Consider the following 21,124-nt stretch of genomic DNA (forward strand, 5'->3'; position numbering starts at 1 on the left):
CTCCGTCTCCGCGGCGCACCCGGCGGCGTGCGACCGATACCACGGCGGCGGCGTTCTCCGCGCTTTCGAGGTGTCGTCCAGACCGGCTCTCCGCGCCGCCTCGCACTTCTCGAGCGCACTCTCCGCGTGCTCCGCGACCTGGTCGTCGTCGTCGTCGTCGTCGTCGTCGTCGTCGTCTTCGCTCCACTCGTCGTCGTCGTCGTCGTCGGCGGCGGCGTCGACGTCGCCGCCGGGGAAGGACGCGGGCGATTCGTCGACGCTCGCGGCGTCGGCGTCGTCGGCGTCGGCGCCCGCGCCCGCGCCCGCGCCCGCGCCCGCGCCTCCGTCGTCTCCGCCGCGCGTCCGCGTCGTCCACCCCTCCGCGTCCGCGTCCGCGATCGCGACCAACCCCGCGGTCAGCATCGTCGCGTCGTGACGCAGCCACAGCAGTCGGTGCATCACCCCCACCGCGTCGAGCGCCGCGTCTCCGTGCCTCGCGTGCATCACTTTGGTCATCTCCCGGAACATGCCCCGGTGGAACCGCCCGCCGTCCATCGCCAATATCTTCCCTCGCGCCGCGTCCGGCTCGATGATCGAGAGCAGCGCGCCCGTCGCGGTCCCGAGGCGTCCGCGGCACAGGAGGCCGTGCTCCTCGTCTTCCTCGGCGACAGCGCGCTCGCCGTCGGCCTCGATCGTTTTTCGCGTCGTCGCCTCCCTCGTCTTCGCGAGCGCGTGCGCGGTCTCCTTGTCCGCGATCGCGTCCTTCACGCGCTCGAACGTCGCGCGCGCGATGTCTTCCCAGCGCGGGTGGTTCACCACGGACGTCATCGGCGCCTTCACGGGCCCGTCCTCGTCGTCGTCGAGGCCGTCGTCCGGCGTCGCTGTTTCGTCGTCGTCGTCGTCGTCGTCGTCGTCCTTCCCCGCGTCGTCGTCCTTCGGCTCGCGCGTCGCCGCGGTGATCGACAGGTTGGTGATCGTCAGCATCGCGACCGCGGCGTCGTCGCCGTCGTCGCTCGCGATCGCGTCCGCGATGGCGTCGATCAGCGCGGGCGCGACGGCGTGCTGGAGGATGACGCGGCAGTGCCGCGCGCGTCGATGCGTCAGGTGCGCGAGCTCCGCGAGGCTCTCTCGCGTCGCCGCCTTGGAGCCCTCGCGCGTCGGCATCGCGTCGAGCAGCTCGCGGAGCCTCGCCCGCGCGGTCTTCTCCTCCTCGGGCGTCTCCTCATCGGTCGTCGCGTCCTCGGTCGCGTCCTTGGTCGGCCCGGGGACCGCGGCCGAGCGCTCGCCGGCGCCGACTTCCTCCTCTTCTTCGCGAGCGCCGACGACGACCGCCTCGCCGACCGCGCCGTCGTCGCTCGCCGCCGCGGCGTCCGTCGACGGCGGCGACGAAGACGGCGACGCCCGCGGCAGTCGAAACGGGCGATCGAATCGCTTCGCGACGCAGCAGTACCGGTCGCACGCGTCCGACGCCATCCCGGCCGTCGCGCCTCCAGATCTGCGCCCCGGTCCCCGACGCGTGCAGCCCCCGGGTAACGAGACGCCGCGCCGCGTGCAACAGACTGGATGACTCATCACCCCAAAAAAACTCGACTCCTTTCGGCGCGGGCGTCTCGCCTCGCGCGACCCCGGGCTTCGGTCGACGCGATACGCGAACTACACGTACGGATGTTCTACGCCATGACTCTACCAAAAGTGTATGAGTGCTATCGCTAATCCTTCCTACCCGTCACCGCGCGCGTTCACTCCTCGCCGCCGCCGCCGCCGCCGCCGCCGCCGCCGTCGCCGGCGAATAAAAAGTTAAACACCTGTTTCAACGTCCCCCGCGACGGCCGGCTCTCCGGGTGCTGACGCGAAACCTCGGCGAGGCATTTCCTCACCGCCTCTTTGCTCACGCGCGGCGCGGAAGATCCGTGGAGGCGCGAAGACGCGATGCGCGCGACGGCGACACCGACGCAGTGATCGAACCCGTCCTCGCACGCGACTAGGACAACGCCGCCGCCGCCGCCGCCGCCGCCGCCGCCGGCCGAGCGTTCGCGTATGAACTTCAGCGCGGCGGGGAGCCCGTTCGCGACGTCGTTCCGCGCCACCTTCGCGCGGTGCATCGGGACGTGGAGGTACGGCTTCGGCGCCGGCGGCGGCGGCGCGGCGTCGCCCGCCGCGGTCGCGGTCGCCGTCGCCGTCGCCGTCGCCGTCGCCGCTGCCGGATTTGGCAACGCGACGCCTTCCGGCCCCGTCGGCGCGTCCCCGCCCACGTACAGCACCGCGTCGACGCGCTCCCACGCGCGCGCGCACCGTATCGCCTCCCTCGACCCCAACACAAGCCCGTGACCGACGATATCGCGCGTCGCGCCGTCGTGAAGCGCGCCGAGTCTCGCCGCCGCGGCGTCGCGCGCCTTCGCGGAGAGGCACCCGACCGGGTCGAGCCTCGACGCGTCGCCGTCCCTGGGGGGGAGATCTTCGCGACGACAACGACGACCGCCGCCGCTGCTGCTGCCGCCGCCGCCGCCGCCTTCTGTCGCTTCCACGATGGCGTCAACCGCGCGCGCGCACCCGCCGGGCCCCGCCGCGAAGATGTCCCGACGCCGCCGCCAAAACGCGCGCGCGGTGAGTCCCCTCGCCCAGCTCTCCTCGTCGTCGCCCGCGCCGGGAACGTACGCGAACGAGTCGCCCTCCGCGGTGGACCGCCTCTCCCCGCGTCCGCATAGCGGCGCGGAGGCGGAGAGGAGGACGATGGGCGTGAACGGCAGCGACGCGTCGGTTACTTTCGGCCACGACCTGGTTTCCGACGATACCCACACGCATCGCAGCGGCCGACGGAGCGTCTCGCACAGCGTCGAGAGGTCCGCGCCCGAGGACCGGAGCGTCGCCACGAAGTCGTCCATCTTCGCTCGTATCGACGCGCGCTCGACGTCGCTCACCCACAGAGGCAGGTGTGGTCCGTCGTCGTCGTAGTCGTCGGCGGCGGCGTCGGCGGCGGCGGCGGCGTCGCGGCGTTCCGACGTCGCGTCGTCGTCGTCGGCGGCGGCAGTACCCTCGGCCTCGTCTCCGCGCGCGTCGCGCGCGAGGCGCCTCGACTCCGCGACGCCGCGATTCAGCACCTCCGCCCACACCGGTATCGTCTTCGACATCGAGTCCGGGAACCGCTTCGTCGCGCTCCTCGTGGCGTCGACGACGACGCATCCCCCGCGCGTCGCCGCCGCCTCCGCGACGTGCGCGTTCAACCGCGTCGCGCTGAAGCTCCAGTTGTTGTTGTGCCCGTCCGTGGACTTGAAGTAGCACGTCCTCGTCGTCATCGCGGCGGCGTCGGCGTCTTCGTTCGCCTCGTCGTCCTCGTCCTCGTCCTCGTCCTCGTCCTCGCGCGGCGCGACGTACCACGCCCCGCATCGGAGGTTCGCGAACACGGGGAACCCGGGGAATCTCGCGCGGCACGCCTCTCGGACGAACGCCGCGTCGTGCGCGATGCTGCGCAGGCAGTTGTGTATCCCGTGGTCGTCCTTCTTCAGAGCGCGGACAACCTTGTAGATGTTCTGGACGCCGACGTCGCGGATGTCGTCCGCGTCCGCGGCCATGGCGGTGTGCGGCCGCCCGGTCGAGGTACCGCGGTAGGAAGTCAAGTTTCGTCTGGCTGGTCGCGCTCGCGGTCGGCACCTCGCAGTTCGGTCGCTCCGACGATCAGATCTGATCTCCGCGCGCGCGACCCGTCGTCTTCGTCGCCGACATGACCGCGGCGACGGCCGACGACCCGGGCGCGGAAGCGGACGACTGGGTGCACGTTCCAGCGTAGGGCGCGCTCCGTTCCGTTCCCTCTCTCGCGATCGATCGCCCGTCCCGTGCGCGCGCGTCCTTCCGTCTCGCCTTCGCAGATCTCGTCCAACGTCGTCGACTGACCATTCGTCCTCTTCTCTCCTCGACGACGACCGCGCGCGCAGTAACCCGGACGAGCAACTGATGGAAAACCGCGCGCGCCCGCCGCTGCCGCCGGTCGCCGGGACCGCGGTCGAGCTCGTGGAGCGGTTCTTCGCGACGCAAGAGCGCAGAGCCGCAATCTACGCGCGGTTCCGCGACGACTTCGCGTCGCACCTGCGCGGGGAGACCACCGCCGGCGACTACGACGCGCGCGTGCGCGCGATAACGTCCGACATGGCCGCGTGCTCGTTAGAGGCGATCGCGATCGAGGAGGCGCTGAAGACGAAGGGGCGCGACGCCGCGTCCGCGTCGATCCGCGTCGCGCAGATGGGCGAGAAGACGAAGCTCAACATGACGTGCACGCTGCAGGTGCTACGAAAAGCGGCGAGCGAAGGGCGGTGGTCGTGGCAGAGGGAGCGCGGCGCGGAGGAAGAGGTCGCCGCGGCCGCCGCGCGCGTCGCCGTCGAGGCGCTCGCGATGGAGGAGGAGCGAGCGAGAGACGCCGCGAGGGCGCGACGCGGCGGGGGGCTGAGGTGCGTTCTATACGCTGGTCCCCATACGACCGCGTTGGCGTGGTGAACGCCGTTTCTTAAGGACTTTGCCCGGCGTGTCTCTCCGCCCACACCACGGTTTCAATCCCCGCCCTCGACGCCTTTCAACTCCAACTGACGCCTTTCAACTCCACCCCGACATTCGCTCGTATAGAACGGCCCTGAACCCCGGGTGGGCGAACGGGAATTTTTGCGCCGCGCACGACGCGGGGGGGGCGACGGCGGCGGCGGGGGCGGCGTGTTCGTGCTTCGACTCGGCGGAGGACGGCGCGGGAGAGCCGACGAGAGAGGAGTACGACGGCGCGACCGCGGAGGCGACGAAAGCGCTGGAAGAGGCGGTGATCGGGATCAACGAGGCGCTGCAGGAGCTCAAGTACGAGCTCGCGGAGATGCGCGAGGAGGAGGAGGAGGAGTAGAAAAATTAATGAACCTCAAGACTCGAGACGACGCGACCCGTCGAAGGAACAAGCCGGGCGGGAGGCCGACGTCGCGGCCGACGCCGCGCTCGAGAGGTGGGCGGTAAAGAATAAACTGCGCTCAAAGATATACAAAGCACGACACAGCTCGCTCGACGCTCCGCTCCCCGCCCGGACGTTCTCTCGTCGATCACATCACGCTACCACCGGCACAGCCGCAAACCCCGCAAACCATAGAGACTCAGATCAAAGTCTTACGCGATCTCGCAGGTGGCGCCGCCCTCGGTGAGCGTCTTCATCGCCTCCTCGCACTCCGCCTTGGACTTCCCCTCGAGGATCGAGAACGGGAGGTTCGTGACCGCGTCCTTCGCCTCCTTGAGACCGAGGGACGTGAGCGAGCGGACAACCTTGATGATCGCGATGCGCTTGGACGCGTCCACGTCCTTGATGACGAGGTCAAACTCCGTCTTCTCCTCAGCCGCCTCGGCGGCGCCGCCCGCGGGACCCGCGGCCATCACCATGCCGCCCGCGGGGGCGGAGGCGTCGACGCCGAAGACCTCCTCGATCTGCTTGACGAGCTCGGACGCTTCGAGAAGCTGCGTTTCGTTTCGTTCGTTTGTCGCGCGGTGGGTTTGAAGGGAGGGAGGTCAGGTCGGCGGGCGTTCGGTGAAACGAAAGAGCGACGGGACGCCGCGGGAAGGATTTCCGGACGCCGCGCCGCGCGGAACCGGCGCGACGCGGCGGCGGCGACGTCGCGACGACCGCGACGCGTCGCGCGCGCGTCGTCGCGCGAGGCGACGGAGATGATTCTCCGCGTCCTCTCGCGACGGCGCGCTCGCGGACGAACGTCGCGCGCGCGATGCGCTCGCCGCCGAGCCGACCAAAAACCTAGGGCTAAACCGCGCAGATTTCGCGGAAAGCGCGGACGGAGGACGACCGGGAAACGTCGACCGAGCGCGCGCGCGCACCGTGAGGCCCTTCATCTTCTCGATGATGTCGTCGGTGGTTGCGGACATCGCGACGACGCCGAAGCGCGCGGACGCCTTGGGGCGGGAGAACGCCTTGGAGCGAAGCGCCTGCGGACGGAGCGAAGCGGCGGAGGAGGGAGAATTCAGCGACGAGAAACGCGATGACGACGACCTAGCGGCCGGCGAGCGAGAGACGCGGCGCGCGCGCGAGCCGGCGACGAGACGCGCCTTGGTGGACTTCACCGGCGCCTTCACGCTCATGCGAAGGGACGCGGAGGTCATGGAGACGGTCATGGCAGCCATTGTACTATGTGGTGTTCCGTGTAGCGAACAGTGCGGCGTCGCGCGACGTCGTCGCGCTGTTATCCACTCCACTCCGCCGAGATGACTTCGGCGCGCTTCGCGCTGAAGAAGAGGTCGACCGACCGCATGCGGTCGGTCGACTCACACCCGCGTTTTTCCGCACCCATCGTTCGCGCCAACACTCGTCACTCCTCGCGCGCGTCGGGAGGGATGCTCGCGGCGTCCTCGCTCGAGCGGTTCCGGTTCGCGGGCGCGCGCGTCGGCGGCGTCGTGACCGCCGCGGCGACCCGAGGGGGCGCGGACGAGCTCGCGTCCCCGCGACCGCGCGCGGCGCCGCGATCGGGGACGAAGAAACACCGCGACGACGACGACGTTTTCGACGACGCGCGCAAGCGGCCGCGCGACGTCACGACGGCGGACGCGCCCTCGACGCCGCCGCAGCCGTCAACAAAACCGCCGCCGCCTTCGCCGCTCTCTCAAGCAAGCGTCGCGCGAACCCCGTTCATCGCGCCATCGCCCGCGCGGTGGCGCGAGCGCTACGCCCCGACGTGCGAAGCGTGCGAGCGGGATCGCAAACACTGCGCGCATCACGCGGAGGTCCCTCTGAAGCTCCTGATCATCGGCCACAACCCGTCGGACCACTCCTGGGAGAGCGGGTACTCGTACAGCAACCCGTCGAACAACATGTGGAAGCTGCTGGTCAGAGGAGAGATCATACCGAGCGCGTGGACGTCGGACGACTGCCCGCGGTTGGCGGGCGAGCTCGGGATCGGATTCACAGACGCGGGAACGGAGCCCGGGAACGACGCGAACGCGTACGGCCGCGCGGTGATGAAGGAGTGGAGGGAGGACTTATACGCGCGGTTGCGCGGGCACCTGTGCCGAGCGAGCGGGCGCGCGATTGGCGGAGAGGAGGGTGACGTGGCGGATGAAATTGATGACGCGGCGAAGACGTGGCGGGCGACGGCGGCGGCGTTCGGCCCGTCCGTCGTCGCGTTCGCGGGAAAGCGGCAGTACGCGCAGCTCTTCGACACGATCCCGAAGCGCGTCGAGGTCGGGAAGCAGCCCCCCGGATCGTTGCCGCCGCGTTGGCCGTTCTGCGAGGACGCGACCGAGGTGTGGGTGTTACCCTCGAGCAGCGGTCGCGCGGCGATGACGAGAGAGGCGCGGGAGACGCCGTATCTCGAGCTCGGCGCGAGGCTCGCGGAGGTGGAGTGGCCGCGCCGCGACGGCGGCTTTCGCGGCGGAGCGGAGCGACGTCGTGAGCCGATGAAGGTACTGCTCAGGTACGATAGATAGATGAACGTGATTATACATTTATACGTTAGGATCCCCGCGAACGACGCGAGGTGCGGTAGCGAGAGGGCCTTCCCCGCCGCGAGCGACTTTCTTTCGAGTCTCGTCTTGTCTCGCGTCGTCACACGCGGCTGGAGTCGCGCCCCCAGAAGGACTTCTTGAACCAGTCCCCGACGACCAGGAACTTGTTCCTCCACGACACGCAGTTCGAGAAGTACACGCCGTACCACAGCAGCATCGTGCCGTAGCCTTTGCTCACGAAGTCCCCGGGTAAGTCCAGCGCGGCTTTGTTCGCCCCGAGGTTCGCGAACGACCCCAGGTGCGTGTACTCAAACGGTCGGTACACGACCGTTTCGCCGTTCTTCTTCGCCCTCGCCTGCGCGTTGAGCTCCCGCGCGAGAAACTCCCCTTGCTGATTCGCCACCTGCGCCGTGCTCGGGTGCGAGGTCAACAGCGCGTCCGCTTCCTCCATCGCCGCGCGGAACTCCGTCCTATTTAGCGCCGCGTCCTTGGAGACGTCAAACTTATCCATGATGTCAGTCAACCTCGAGTCCGACCCTCCCTTCGTGAACGTCGCGAGGTGCGGATACTTGTCCTCCAGGCTCTTCATCACCGCCCGGAACTCGTCCTTGTCCACCGTCCCGTTGCCGTCCGCGTCCGCGAGCGCGAAGAGCTCGTCCGCGCGGTCGAGCAGCTCCGTGCCGGTGGCGGCTTTGGACTTGACGTCGGCGCAATCTCCCAACGCGTACACGGTGCCGCGCATCTCCGGCTTCCCCGTCGTCCGCCGCACGCCTCGAACTTGGAGGTACTTGTCCACCGCGATCGCGCGCCGCCGCATGTTTTGGCCAGCCTGTCTCTTCAGCTCTCTCGCGAGCGCGTGCGTCCCGAGGCCGGTGCTCCAGACGCAGACGCCGAAGGGAATCTTCGTGACTTTTTTCGTCTTCTTATCCATCACGCTCGCCTCGTTCGGCCGCACCTCCGTCACCCTCGCGTTCGTCACGAGCTCGATGCCGTCGCGCGCGAACTTGGACTCCGCGTACTCGCTTATGCGCGCGTCGTACGTGTTCAAGATGTGATCCGCGGACTGCACGACCGTGATGCGCGCCTTTTCGGCGAGTCCCGGGTACAGCTTCGGGACGTCGTCCCTCAGAAAGTCGTGCAGCTCCGCGGCGAACTCCACCCCGGTCGGCCCCCCGCCGACGACGACGACGCTCAGCATCCTCCGCTGCTCCTCCTCGCTCACGCCCGGCAGCGACGCGGTCTCGAACAAGTCCGCGAGCTTACGCCGGACGTCGCGCGCGTCGTCGATCTCTTTCAGAAAGTTTACGACGCCGCGACGCACCCCGGGGGTGTTGAACGTGTTCGGCGGCGCGCCGATCGCGACGACGAGCTTGTCGTACGACAGCGTGAACCCCGGGTTCGCAGCCTTGATCTCGCTCTCGTCGACGCACGTCACCGTCTTCGCGCGCACGTCCACGGCGTTCGCGGCGGCTTCGTAGAATCGCGACTGTCCGGGTTTTCCCGGGAGCAGGCGCCGCACGGGCTCGATGAGCGACCGCGCTTCCACGGTCCCGACGGTCACGCCGGGGAGGAGCGGCGTGTTCAGGAAGAAGTTCCTGGGGGACACCACGGAGACGTCGTACAGGTTCGGGTCGATGTTCTTCACGAGCGCGACGGCGCCCCAGCCGCTTCCGAGGATCACGAGCTTCTCGCGGGGATCATTGGATGTTTCGGAATTCGGCGTGTTCATCCCTCCGCTCGCGTCCGCGCGCGCGACCGGGAGCACGCGCGAGGTGTCGTACGTCCCGGTCGGGTCGAAGTACGACGGATGCGGGGAGAACGCCACGGCGCCGCCGCCGACGAACGCGGCGGCGCCGAGGCGCAGAGCCGCGCGTCGGAACGCCATCGCGCGCGTCCGATTCTGCTGTGCAGTGACTCATCAACCGGTCCGACACCTGACCGAACCGCCGTTCCGTCCGAGGCGGTCGGCAGACCGCGTCGCGCGCGATGCCGCCGCCGCGCGAGCGCGCATCGCCGCGGCGGACGCCCTCGCGATGGCGCGCGCGACGACCGAGAAGACTCGCGATCGCGCTCGTCCTCTGCGCGCTCGCGGCGCTGTCGCCGCGCGCGTCCGCGGCGGTCGACGACGCCTCGGCCGACGACGATCCCCAAGTGCGAGGATCCATCGCGATCGAGCTCTCCACGAGAGACGCCGTCGCGGCGCGGCGCGACACGTACACGTACGCGCACGCGTCGATGCCCAAGGACGGCGCGCACTACATCGCGCGGTTCGAACCCAAGGCGGACATGGCGATCGTGCATCACATGCTGCTGTTCGGGTGCGAGCGCGGCGTCGCGTCGACGCTGCGCACGCGAAGCGGCGGAATGTTCAGCGCGCCGGGCCCCGCGGCGACGTCCGTCGAGCCGAGAGGCGCGATGTGCGCGGACTCGAACGTCGAGCCGTTCATCTTCGGCTGGGGGAAGAACGCACCGGACTTGGTCCTCCCGAAGGACGTCGGCTTCCGCGTCGGCGCGGAGGGCGGCGGGTTCGAATCGCTCGTGCTGGAGGTGCATTATCTCGAGGCGCAGGCGCGTTCTCCTCGCACCGGTCCCCGTACGACCGCGTCGGCGTGGTGAACGCCGATCCTTAAGGACTTTTCTTCCCGGCGTCTCTCTCCGCCCATCACCCCCGCTTTCAATCCCGACACACCTCGACGCCTTTCAACTCCGCTTCTGACGCCTTTCAACTCCACCCCGATATCATCGCTCGCATGGACAATTACCCTCAGCCGGCGTCGTCCAACGCGACGTCCGGGCTCGTCGTCCACCTCATTCCCGGGACGCCGTCGCGCTCGATGTCCGTCGTCGCGTTCGCGCAGGGGTTCGAGTTAGCGGCGGGGAAGGAGGAGATCTTGGTCGCGAACACGTGCGCGTACGCGGCGCCGCGGCCGCTCGTCGCGTTTGCCTTTCGCGTCCACGCGCACGCGTTGGGTCGGAACGTCTCCCTGGAGTCGCTCGTCGGCGGTCACAACCCGGATCCGAGGGCGGAGGTGACGACACTTAAAACGAAAACGCTCTCGGATGGTCCGTTTCAGTTTCATGCCGCGCCCGTGATGCGCGCGAGCCGCGACTCGCGCCTGCCGCAGATGTTCGAAGAGCTCTCCGAGGCGGCGGCGTTCGCTCTGCTCCCCGGGAGTAAAGTACGCGTCACGTGCGCGTTCGATACCACCTCGCGCGACGCCCTCACGCGCGCGGGGTGGGGCCACGACGACGAGATGTGCAACCTGTACCTCATGGTCCACGCGGAGGAGCCGGTGTACCTGGGGTGCGTCGGCGACGCGAGGTACGGCGCTGGGCCTCACGGCGTCGCTGCGAGGATGACCGTGGAACACTCGCCCAAGGTGAGACTGGTTCCCATACGACCCCATTGGCGTGGTGAACGCCGATCCTTAAGGACTTTTCCCGTCGTCTCTCTCCGCCCACACCTCGCTTTCAATACCCGACCGCGATGCCTTTCAACTCCGACTGACGCCTTTCAACTCCACCCCGACATCATCTTCAAGGACGCGCGGGGCGGCGGCGGCGGCGGCCGCGGCGGCGGCGTCGCGCCGGACCCTTCCGAGCTGCGCGCTCACGTCGTCCCGCCGCCGTCGAGAAGAAAGTCGTGGCCGAGAGAGATTGGGCAGGTGGGCGGCGTCGCGGTGGAGCCGGACGGGCGGCACGTGTGGGTGTTTCACCGCGCGTCGCGGGTCTGGGACGCCGCGTCCTTCGTCGACGATGAGTATACGATGCCTCCCGGGACGCCGCCGATCGAGGAGGACGTCGTCGTCCGCGTGTGCGCGGTCACCGGCGACGTCGTCGCGTCGTTCGGCGCGGGGAAGCACTACATGCCTCACGGGATCTCTTTGGCGCCGGACGGGCACGTGTGGGTCACGGACGTCGGGTCGCACGCGGTGTCGAAGTACGACCCGGCGACGGGAGAGGAAGTGGCGAGGTTCGGAGAGAGGAGGAGAGAGGGGGACGACGACGGCGGTAAGACGCGGTTCTGCGCGCCCACGGACGTGGAGGTCGCGGAGGACGGGTCGTTCTGGGTGACGGACGGGTACTGCGGCGACAGAGTCGCGCGGTTCGACGCGAACGGCGCGTTCATCTCGGAATTCCGCGGCGGCGGCGGCGGCGGAAACGAGACGGCGAGACCGAAGACGTTTTCGGTGCCGCACGGAATCGCGCTCGACAGCGCGAACGGCCGTCTGTTCGTCGCGGACCGCGAAAACGCTCGCGTCACCGAGCACGACCTCTCCGGCGCGCTCCTCCGCGCGCATGACCTCTCCAAGCACGGCTACGTGTACGACGTCGGACTGATCAAAGACGAGAGCCGCGGTATGAACGGGTTTTACGCGTTGTGTTGGCGGCGCGACGCCGCCGCCGCCGCCGCGCCGGTTCGCGTCGCCGCGACGTGGGAGCCGATCGGCGGCGGCGGCACCGCGCTCACGACGACGAGCGCGCACTGGGACCTCCCTCCCGGCGCGGTGACGCACCCGCACGCGCTGTCGGTGTTCCCCGGCGCGGTCGGCGGCGCGGACGCGTGGGGTTTAGGCGTCGGCGTCTTCGTCGGCGAGACGCGACCGTCGCTCGGCGCTCCGTCGCTCAGACGTCTGTGGATCGGGAAGGCGTTCGACGCGAAGACGAACGTCGTGGCGCCGCCCAGGGGCTGGAACGCGAGCGCGGTGGCGGAGAGGGCGGCGGCAGCGGCGGCGGCGGCGGCGAAGAAGAAGAAGAGGCCGCTCTCCGACGACGACGCGGACGACGTCGTCGAGGACGCCGACGCCGCCGCCACGTGGGTCGGAAGCGCCGGCGCCGCGGACGTCGACGTCGTCGAAACCCCCGCGTCGTCGACGTCGACGACGCCGACGCCGTCGTCCACCGACCGCCCGCCGACCACTTTTGATCGCGAAGGACGGCTCCCCGCGCCGCAGCACGGCGGCTCGCGCGCCGCGGGGTTCGACGGCGTCGTGACGGAGACGACGCCGGGCGGCGGGCCCGGGGAGGGGCGGTCGGGGTGGGCGAATTTATTGGCGTCGCCGCCGCGGACGGCGTTCGTCTCGGCGTTGATCTTGGGGTGCTGCTACTGCTACGCCGCGCGAGGGAAGTTCATCGCGGCGCTGATAGGGCAGACGTATCAGCTGTTGAAAGGGACGCCGGGTGAGAGCGGGGAACTGGTGGGAGCGGCGTACGAGCGACAGCGCCGCGGGCGGTCGCGTTCGCCGTCGGAGACGGAGATGTCGTCTAGATTTGGGGATATCTAGAGCTACGCGCTATCGCTTTCGCTTCTTCTTAGAGGACTTGGAAGACTTCTCTCTCTTTTTCTTCGTCTTCTTCTTCGTCTTCTTCTCTTTCTTCCGCTTCTTCTCGCGCGATCGACCGCTCGAGGAGGAGGAGGAGGAGGAGGAGGAGGACGAGTCGCTCTCGGAGCCGTCGTCGTCTTGCCGCCGTTTCCTCCCGCCGCCTCCCGCGGCCTTCTTCTTCTCCTCCGCCCACTTCTCGTACTCCGGCGGCAGCGTCCCCCCCGCGCACTTCTCCGACCGTCGTATCAGCTCCTCGTCCGCGCTCGCGCGCTCCGCCCGCGCCGCCGCCGCCGCCCTCTCTCCCATCGCGCGCAGACGTTCCTGCTCCTCCGCGCCGCCGCCGCCGCCGCCGACGTCCGCGCGCAGCCGTCTCAACTCCCTCATCGCGTCGTCGCCTCTTCCCAACGCGATCAGCGCGTCGCACGCGCGTCGCCGCGCCTTGACGTAGTTGTCGTCCGCGCGCAGCGCCGCGGTCGCGTCGTCGAACGCGCCTCGATGATCGCCCAGCGCCGCGCGCGCGGCGGCGCGATTGCACAAGAGGACGCCGCCGCCGACGACGAGCGACGTCGAGCCGCCGCTACGTGTACCGCCGCCGTAAGGACACGGCGCGTCGAGCGCTCTCGTGTACGCCGCCGCCGCGTCATCGAGCTCGCCGCGACCGAACGCGTCGTTCCCTTCCGCCCTCGCCGCGTCCGCGCGTCGCAGCGCCGCGAGGAGCTTCGCGTCCGTCCCGTCGAATCGCTCGCGGAGTTGACGATGGAACGCGTACGCTGAGTCCAAGGACGCGCGCGCGGACGGGACGACGTCGATCACCGCGGGGATCCCGAGGCGGACGCACGCGCTGCCGACGCGCTGCCGCGCGCGCGCGTACGATTCGTCGAGCATCACCGCCATGATGGCCTCCGCGCACGCTTCTCGGTCGCGGCCTCCGTGCGCGAGCAGCGCGGCGGATTTGTTCGCGTGGAGGATCGCCAGCGTGGACGCGTCCGGCGAAGTCGACGAGCTCTCCGCGCGCCTCGCGTCGTCGTACGCGTCCGCGGCGGCGGCCCACTCTCCGCGACGATACAGCGCGGTGGCGGCCTCTTTAAGAGAGGCCGCGTCCGAGGACGCCATAAGCGCGGTGTGCGCGCGCGGGACTAATATCTTATAAAGCGCGCTCGTTCGCTTTTCGTCATCGTCAGATCCTGTCACTTTTCGAGCGCACTCCGCACGGCGTCCTCCACGATGGCCGCGGCGACGACTTCGGCGTCCATCTCGGCGACCCTCGCGTCGCGTCGCCGAGGCGACGCGATGTGCCAGCGGAACGTCGCCGCCGCGTGCGCGAAACCGCGGCGGGCGGGCCCGTGCCGTCGTCCCGACGCCGCCGCCGCGGGATTCCGCCGACGATTCGAGGCGGCGTGCTCGTCCTCGTCCTCGTCCTCGTCCTCGTCCTCCCCGATAGACCCCGACGACGTCTCCGCGCCGGCCGAGCGCGACGACTACGCGGCGTGGAAGTCGTCCAAAGACGACGAGACGGAGTCGTTCAAGCGCGCGGCGAGGAGGGACGACGACGACTTCGTCGTCGGCGCCAAGCCCCTCGACGAGAAACAATTATCGCAGGTGATGCTTCAACTCCTGACGAACCACTCCCGCGGCGTCCCCGCGGCGATGCTCCTCGACAAAGTCAAGAAAGACATGTGCCTGGACGGGTACAAGTCCGTGCTCGTCGGCATCGGGCGGACGCGGCAGTGGGCGCTCGCGAGAGAGGTCGTGGAGTGGGTCCGAGCGCAGGGCGTCGAGCAAGGCGAGCGAGGAAGCGAGGTGCTGACGTCCAACTGGTTCGTCGCGTTGATTCAACGCCGCGTGGACGAAGGCGAGTGGGACGCGGCTGTCGAGGTGTTCGAATACATGCGCGACTTTGGAGGCGTGCCATCGGGCGAGTGCGTGGAGATGTTCGCGAGGGTGACGGACCACGAGGGGGAGATGAGCGAGATGACGACGTCGCGGTGTCGCGCGGTGGGCGCGTGGCTGGCGTCGTCGGACGCGGGGAAAGCGCTGTGGCATCTCAGCTTCGGCGTCCCAGGGATGGAGGCGCCGCGCGACGTCGCGCCGAGCAAGACGATACGGATCGCGATGCCGAGCGAGGAGTGGGACATCGACGGCGACATCGACGTGTTGAGAGACAAGCTCAAGGACTACCTCGACTAGTAGACAGACGCGCGGACGACGGGACGCTAGCTAGAGAGCGAGAGAAGGAAAGAAAGAATTTGGTTTCGAAGTTTAATATTTCACACCGCCGTCGTCGCGCCTCGTCGACGTCCCCGACGATCCGTCCGAACGTCCGTCCGTCCGCCCGTCGCTTCACTCACGCGTGCTCCACCTGCTTGAACACCTCGTCCACGACCTCCGCTAACGTCGGGTGCGCGTGGACCGCGAACTTGAGGTCCGTCGCCTTCATCCCATTGTTGATCGCGTTGGACGCCTCGTGAATGAGATCCGCCGCGTGCAAGCCCATGATCCACATCCCGAGAATCTCCTGGGTGTCCGAGCGGTAGATGAGCTTCGCCATGCCGTCCGCCTCTTTCTCCGCCAACGCCTTCGAGTTCGCCTTGAACGACGTCTTCTTCACCGTGATCTCGAACCCCTCCTCCTTCGCCTTGTCCCGCGCCTGTTCCTCGGTGAGACCGACGAAGGACACCTCCGGGTGCGTGAAGCACGCCGCCGGGACGGAGTTGTGGTTCAACACCCTGTCCCGACCCTGCATGCACTCGATCGCGGCGATCCCCTGCGCGGACGCCGCGTGCGCGAGCATCATCTTCCCGTTCGCGTCGCCGATGCACCACACGCCCTCGACGACGCCGCCGTCCTTATCCAGCACTTGCATCTTCTCGTTCACGGGGACGAACCCTCTCTGCGTCTCGACGGAGATCGCCTCGAGGTTGAGACCTTCGGTGTACGGCGCGCGGCCCGTCGCGACGAGGCACGCGTCCACCTCCATCTGGTCCACGACCTCCCTGGTCTTGAAGTCGCTCAGCTCGATCGTCACCGGCTTTTCACCGGGGATCCCCGGGGTCACCTTGGTCGCGAGGACGTCGGTGACGTAGTCGATGTTACGCGGCTGAATCAAGATGCGCTCCGCCTGCTTGCCGATCTCCGCGTCGAACCCCGGCATGATCTTCGGCATCGCTTCGATGAACGTCACGTCCGACCCGAGCGCGGTGTACACGTCCGAGAACTCGAGCCCGATGTACCCGGACCCGATGATCGCGACCCACGGCGGGATCCAGTCGAGCTTGAGCGCGTCGTCCGACGTGAAGACTGTCTTCCCGTCGATCTCGATCCCGGGCGGGACGAACGGCGTCGAGCCGGTGGCGATGATTATGTTCTTCGCCGTGCACTTCTTATTGCTGTACGAGATGGTGTGGTTATCCCTCAGCGTCGCCGCGCCGAGGAGGATGTCCACGCCGAGGCCTTTCATCGAGTTGGTCAGGTTGTTGCGAATGTTTGTCGCGAGTCCCGTGGCGTGATCCGCGATGCCCTGGCGATCGAACCGCACGTCGTCCACCTCGATCCCGAGCATCTTGAGGTGATCCGCGTTTTTCATGTCTCTCACGCGTCCGGACGCGGCGAGGAGCGCCTTCGACGGCACGCACCCGCGGTTCACGCACGTCCCACCGATGACGTCGCCCTCGATGATCGCCGTCTTCAGGCCGCACTCCACCGCGTGCAGCGCCGCGCCGTGGCCGCCGACGCCCGCGCCGATGATGACGAGGTCGTAGTCGTACTCTCCCTTCGCGGCGGCGAATGCGACGAACGCGGGGGCGCGGGAGCGCGGGCCCTTCGCGGAGATCGCGCCGCGGCGGCTGCGATGGACGCGATGCGATGGACGGAGAGATGGAGGCGAGAGGAGAGGTCAGACCCCGGGGTGGACGGACGAGATGAACGAGTGTTCATCGATCATCGCTCGAGCGCTGAGAAACGAAGAACGCCACTGAGGCGCGCTATTATCCGATGGACGTGTCGCGCGTCCCGGGAGGCGAGGCGCCGGCCGGGATCGGCGCGACGCCGCCCGCGCGACGGCGGAAACGACGCGAAGCGATGCGCGATCACGGTAAGCGTACCTGATGGACATCACGGGCGCGCCGTTGAAGGAGGACGCGCGCGCGCGGACGGTCGCGGGCGCGGCCGAGGACGCGCGTCGATGCGTCGTCGTCGTCGTCGTCGTCGTCGTCGCGCTCGCGGCGGTCTTCCGGGAAACGGCCGCGCGCGCGCCGACGGCGCGCGGCGCGCCGGCGATGGACGTGGAGGTCATCGTGAACATCCTCGCGCGCGTGATGTGTGTGCGGGAAGGACCGGGGCGGTCGCTTCGCGAGTCGAGGAGTGCGGTTCCGAGGACGCGATGGCACCGGCGTCGTGCAGGTCTCGTCGCGACCGTCGACGAGCGCGAAAAGCGCGAAGTGGATCAGGTCCGGAACCCCCATAACCTCACACAAAACGCATTCAGACCAGATTCAGACTAAATAGTCATACGATTTCGTTCGCGATTTCGCAAACGGTCAAAAAACGCAAAAAGACCGTTAAACGCGCCGACGCGCCATTCCACGGACGCGCGACGCGACGCCCACGGAAGCACCCGCCACCATGAGCCCTCAGTCCGAGCGATGGCTCGCCAAGGCGGCGGCGAAGCAGCGAAACGAAGGCCCGACCGCGGCGCCCGGTTCCGTGATGAGCAAGCGATCCCAGTACAGCGGCGAGTCAGATCCATTCAACTACGCGACCGGCATGATGTCCTCCCACAGCGGCGGCGACGCCCGCGCGGAGGAGAGTAGACGGTCGTACGCGCGATACCCGGAGCCGAGCGAGATGCGCGAGGTGCGCATCGTTCCTCACCTTACCCGCCCGCGCGCGCGCCGGCGATACGCGTCGCGCGACGCGTATCGCGCATCGCGCGCGCGTCGTCGTCCGCGTCACGCGGTTTTCGAAAGATCTTGTCGTTGGAAAAAACGAAAGAGCGACGTCGATGCGATGCGCGCCGCCGCCGCCGCCGCCGTCTCTTCGCGCGTCCAAACGAAACGAAACGAAACGAAACGAAACGAATCACCCTCTCGACGACTGAACCGACCCTCGTCCCCTCCCCCTCGCGCCCCGCGCCCCGTCCCGTCCCCCCTCCGTCGCAGTCCGTCGACGCGGTCGCCGCGTCGATGATCGAAAAGTTTGGCAACCTCTCCGCGGACGAGCCCGTGCGTCGCTCGCGATCAACGATCCCCTCCCGCCCCGTCCCCACCGCGGCGCCGATCGTGTGGGACACGCCGTACGACTCCACCGAAGGCGGCGTCCGCGACTCGCAGACGCGCTTCTTCAACCGCGGGAACGAGCGCCTGTACGAAGCGTACTCGCAGCTGCACTCCATGGCGCAGGCGCGTTCTATACACTGGTTCCCATACGACCGCGTTGGCGGGGTGAACGCCGATCCTTAAGGACTTTGCCCGGCGTGTCTCTCCGCCCACCTCTCGCTTTCAATCCCCACCCTCGACGCCTTTCAACTCCGCTTCTGACGCCTTTCAACTCCACCCCGACGTCGCTTCGTATGGAACAGGAGTTTGACAAGCCGTTCGACTCGCCGGCGATCCTCGTCGTCGGGCACCAGACGGACGGCAAGTCCGCGCTCGTGGAGGCGCTCATGGGGTTCCAATTCAACCACGTTGGCGGCGGCACGAAGACGCGGCGACCGATTGCGATCAACATGAAGTACAACGCGTCGTGCGTCGAGCCGCGGTGCTTCTTGCTTCGCGACGAGAGCTACGGCCGCGAGGAGGAGATGTCGCTGCCGGATCTTCAGCGGTACATCGAGAGCGAGAACCAGCGGCTGGAGAACGACAACGGGTTCTGGGCGAAAGACATCGTGGTGAAGATCGAGTACAAGTACTGCCCGAACTTGACGATCATCGACACCCCCGGTCTGATCGCCGCCGCGCCCGGGCGGAAGCACAGCAACTCTCAGCAGGCGAGCCGATCCGTGGAGAATCTCGTGCGCGCCAAGATGGAGCAGAAAGATTACATCATCCTCTGCCTGGAAGATAACAGCGACTGGAACAACGCGACGACGCGACGCGTCGTCCTCGACTGCGACCCGGAGCTTCGCCGCACCGTCGTCGTGTCCACGAAGTTTGACACGCGGATCCCGCAGTTTTCTCGCGCGAGCGACGTCGAACTCTTCATGAAGCCCCCCGGGAGGCTGCTCGAGCCTACGCTCCTCGGCGGCGGGCCGTTCTTCACGTCCGTCCCGAGCGGCCGCGTCGGCGGCGGGCGCGATTGCTTGTTCCGCTCGAACGAGCACTACCGCGAGGCTGTCGTTCGCCAAGAGCAAGCGGACACGAACGAGCTCGAGCGGCGGTGCGACAGGCGGCTCACCGGAAACGAGCGATCGCACGTCGGGGTGTCGCAGCTGCGTCACTTCCTCGAGCGTCTGCTGCAGCAGAGATACCTCGAGAACGTCCCGACGATCGTCCCGGTACTCGAGCGCGAGCACCGCGCGGCGTCGCTCAAGCTCCGCGACACCGGCGCGGAGCTCGATAACCTGGACACGGACAAGCTGAAGGAGAAGGGGCGCGCGTTTTATCAGCACTTTCTCGAGAAGATTCCAGAGCTGCTCCGAGGTACGATGGCGGCGCCGCCGCGCGTGTTCGGCGAGACGCTCGCGCACGAGCACATCCGCGGCGGCGCGTTCGTCGGCCCGGACGGCCGCCCCGTGGACCCGATGCGGTCCGGCATCGAGGTCCCGAACGGCGACATGCGGCTCTTTGGCGGGGCGCAGTATCACCGCGCGCTCGAAGAGTTTCGCGCCATCGTCAGCGCGGTGAATTGCCCGACGGTTTCCCGCGAAGACATCATCAACAGCTGCGGCGTGGACGAGGTGCACGACGGCGTCAACTACACGCGGACCGCGTGCGTGATCGCCGTCGCGCGCGCGCGCGAGACGTTCGAGCCGTACGTCCACCAGCTCGGGTTCAGGCTCGCGCACATCGCGCGTCGACTGCTTCCAGTCGCGATGTACCTGCTGCAAAAAGAAGGCCGCATCTTGACCGGCCACGAGGCGTTCTTGAAGCGGATCGGGAGCTGCTTCGCGAAGTTCGTTGACCAGAAGGTGAAAGCGTGCCAAGAGAAGTGCCGCGAGGACTTGCTCTCGACGACGCAGTTCGTGACGTGGTCGCTGCACAGCGGGAACCGGTCGGGCGTCGCGAGCGTGTTGGGCCCCCGCGGCGGCGGCGCCCGGGGCGGCGGCGGCGGCGGCGGCGGCGCGTACGACCGCGCGGATCCGTACGCGGACGAGAACGAGGCGCCGGATCCGTACGCGGACGCGGACGAGCGCAAGGAGCGAGGGAGGGATCGCTCGGACCGACGCGAGCGCGAGCGCGAGGAGAAGCGCGAGCGCGGGGACGACCGACGCGACCGCGACCGCCGCGACGAGAAGAAATCCTCGTCCCGCGCCGTCGCGGCGGTGCCCGGCAGCGACAACGTCGGGTCGAAAGACCTGATGCACGTGATGGACAACACGCTGTGGAACCGCAACATGCAGAACGTCACACTGGACGTCGTGGACATGCTCGTGAGGCAAATCTACGCCGGCATTCGCGGGTACGTCGTCCAGTCTGTGGAGCTCAAGTTTAACTGTTTTTTCCTCATGCCGCTCATGAACGAGTTCGCCGGGTTTTTGAGGCAAGAGATGGAGATCGCGTTCGACGAGAACCTCGACAGCGTGTTCGACGTCAGAGCCGTGCGCATGGCGCTCGAGGACCGGCAGAGGAAGCTCGAGTGCGAGCTCGAGCAGATGGAGCACATCCAGGATAAGTTTGCGACGATTCACACGCAGCTCGAGGCGCAGGCGAACTCGTCGCCGGCGACGACGGCGGCGGCGGCGGCGGCGGTGGAGGGCACATCGTTCTCTACGATGGCGGAGCGGGAGATCGAGGCGTCGAAGGTTGCGATGCGGGCGTCGCAAGACATGGCGCAGGAGTTGAAGCGCGCGAACCACGAGTTTTCGCATCACGAGAAGACGTACGGCGCGTCCCCGGCCAAGTCGCAGACGCGTCGGCCGCTCGGAAGCATCAACCACTGAGCCGAGCTCGAACGATCTATTACCTGTACACGTACCCCCTTCACGACACTTATCTTAATTTAACTTATGCAAAACGGCGGGAGGAAGCGCGGAGCCCGAGGAGCGGTGAAGTATCCCGCGGAGTACCAACAAAGAGCAGCGAGAGAGAAGCGGCGGGCGTTTGAACGACGATAGAAACACACCTTGTACATACGACAAACGCCGCGCTCGCGGTATTTCTTTCCCCCAAAACGTAAAAGCGAACGCGAACGCGCGCGCGGAAGAA

The 21,124-nt window shown here is 68.0% G+C and overlaps 11 protein-coding genes across 11 annotated transcripts; 6 read left to right on the forward strand and 5 right to left on the reverse strand.

Annotated features, from left to right (window-relative positions):
• Positions 1–1,718: 1,718 nt before the first annotated feature.
• On the reverse strand, positions 1,719–3,548 carry MICPUCDRAFT_69218 (uncharacterized protein; the record flags this gene model as incomplete). Its single annotated transcript, XM_003060720.1, is given in 3 exon segments — positions 1,719–2,261; positions 3,078–3,128; positions 3,135–3,548. Coding segments are annotated over 3 exon segments (1,008 nt in total).
• Positions 3,549–3,927: 379 nt separating this feature from the next.
• On the forward strand, positions 3,928–4,852 carry MICPUCDRAFT_60308 (uncharacterized protein; the record flags this gene model as incomplete). Its single annotated transcript, XM_003060413.1, has 2 exons — positions 3,928–4,418; positions 4,591–4,852. 2 exons carry the CDS (start codon positions 3,928–3,930, stop codon positions 4,850–4,852), a joined length of 753 nt encoding a protein of 250 aa, XP_003060459.1.
• Positions 4,853–5,106: 254 nt separating this feature from the next.
• Positions 5,107–5,868, reverse strand: MICPUCDRAFT_19354 (uncharacterized protein; the record flags this gene model as incomplete). Its single annotated transcript, XM_003060721.1, has 2 exons — positions 5,107–5,448; positions 5,821–5,868. 2 exons carry the CDS (start codon positions 5,866–5,868, stop codon positions 5,107–5,109), a joined length of 390 nt encoding a protein of 129 aa, XP_003060767.1.
• Positions 5,869–6,204: 336 nt separating this feature from the next.
• MICPUCDRAFT_60310 (uncharacterized protein) lies at positions 6,205–7,422 on the forward strand (the record flags this gene model as incomplete). Its single annotated transcript, XM_003060414.1, has 1 exon — positions 6,205–7,422. The coding sequence occupies one exon, from the start codon at positions 6,205–6,207 to the stop codon at positions 7,420–7,422; it is 1,218 nt and encodes a 405-aa protein (XP_003060460.1).
• A 118-nt stretch (positions 7,423–7,540) lies between these two features.
• Positions 7,541–9,325, reverse strand: MICPUCDRAFT_47955 (uncharacterized protein; the record flags this gene model as incomplete). Its single annotated transcript, XM_003060722.1, has 1 exon — positions 7,541–9,325. The coding sequence occupies one exon, from the start codon at positions 9,323–9,325 to the stop codon at positions 7,541–7,543; it is 1,785 nt and encodes a 594-aa protein (XP_003060768.1).
• Positions 9,326–9,426: 101 nt separating this feature from the next.
• MICPUCDRAFT_60312 (uncharacterized protein) lies at positions 9,427–10,056 on the forward strand (the record flags this gene model as incomplete). The annotated part of the gene is made up of 1 exon (XM_003060415.1): positions 9,427–10,056. The coding sequence occupies one exon, from the start codon at positions 9,427–9,429 to the stop codon at positions 10,054–10,056; it is 630 nt and encodes a 209-aa protein (XP_003060461.1).
• A 134-nt stretch (positions 10,057–10,190) lies between these two features.
• Positions 10,191–12,625, forward strand: MICPUCDRAFT_60313 (uncharacterized protein; the record flags this gene model as incomplete). The annotated part of the gene is made up of 2 exons (XM_003060416.1): positions 10,191–12,538; positions 12,589–12,625. 2 exons carry the CDS (start codon positions 10,191–10,193, stop codon positions 12,623–12,625), a joined length of 2,385 nt encoding a protein of 794 aa, XP_003060462.1.
• A 109-nt stretch (positions 12,626–12,734) lies between these two features.
• MICPUCDRAFT_60314 (uncharacterized protein) lies at positions 12,735–13,877 on the reverse strand (the record flags this gene model as incomplete). Its single annotated transcript, XM_003060723.1, has 1 exon — positions 12,735–13,877. The coding sequence occupies one exon, from the start codon at positions 13,875–13,877 to the stop codon at positions 12,735–12,737; it is 1,143 nt and encodes a 380-aa protein (XP_003060769.1).
• A 111-nt stretch (positions 13,878–13,988) lies between these two features.
• Positions 13,989–14,951, forward strand: MICPUCDRAFT_60315 (uncharacterized protein; the record flags this gene model as incomplete). Its single annotated transcript, XM_003060417.1, has 1 exon — positions 13,989–14,951. The coding sequence occupies one exon, from the start codon at positions 13,989–13,991 to the stop codon at positions 14,949–14,951; it is 963 nt and encodes a 320-aa protein (XP_003060463.1).
• A 52-nt stretch (positions 14,952–15,003) lies between these two features.
• On the reverse strand, positions 15,004–17,114 carry DLDH2-GCSL2 (dihydrolipoyl dehydrogenase). Its single transcript, XM_003060724.1, has 2 exons — positions 16,865–17,114; positions 15,004–16,606 (listed from the first exon to the last, which is right to left on the reverse strand). The coding sequence occupies exons 1-2, from the start codon at positions 17,062–17,064 to the stop codon at positions 15,109–15,111; spliced, it is 1,698 nt and encodes a 565-aa protein (XP_003060770.1). The 5' UTR covers positions 17,065–17,114; the 3' UTR covers positions 15,004–15,108.
• A 978-nt stretch (positions 17,115–18,092) lies between these two features.
• On the forward strand, positions 18,093–21,083 carry MICPUCDRAFT_47958 (uncharacterized protein). Its single transcript, XM_003060418.1, has 2 exons — positions 18,093–18,160; positions 18,340–21,083. The coding sequence occupies exons 1-2, from the start codon at positions 18,152–18,154 to the stop codon at positions 20,857–20,859; spliced, it is 2,529 nt and encodes an 842-aa protein (XP_003060464.1). The 5' UTR covers positions 18,093–18,151; the 3' UTR covers positions 20,860–21,083.
• The last annotated feature ends 41 nt before the right edge of the window (positions 21,084–21,124 follow it).

Source organism: Micromonas pusilla (genome assembly GCF_000151265.4).
Source record: "Micromonas pusilla CCMP1545 genomic scaffold MICPUCscaffold_8, whole genome shotgun sequence".
In the NCBI taxonomy this organism is placed as follows: Eukaryota; Viridiplantae; Chlorophyta; class Mamiellophyceae; order Mamiellales; family Mamiellaceae; genus Micromonas; species Micromonas pusilla.

Bases quoted from the DNA above. Each gene is read 5' to 3' on its own strand.
- DLDH2-GCSL2 (XM_003060724.1), bottom strand. From the start codon at position 17,064: ATGTTCACGATGACCTCCACGTCCATCGCCGGCGCGCCGCGCGCCGTC. The intron at 16,607-16,864 runs GTACGCTTACCG...CGTCCATCGCAG, and splicing joins GCGCCCGTGATGTCCATCAG to CCGCCGCGGCGCGATCTCCG.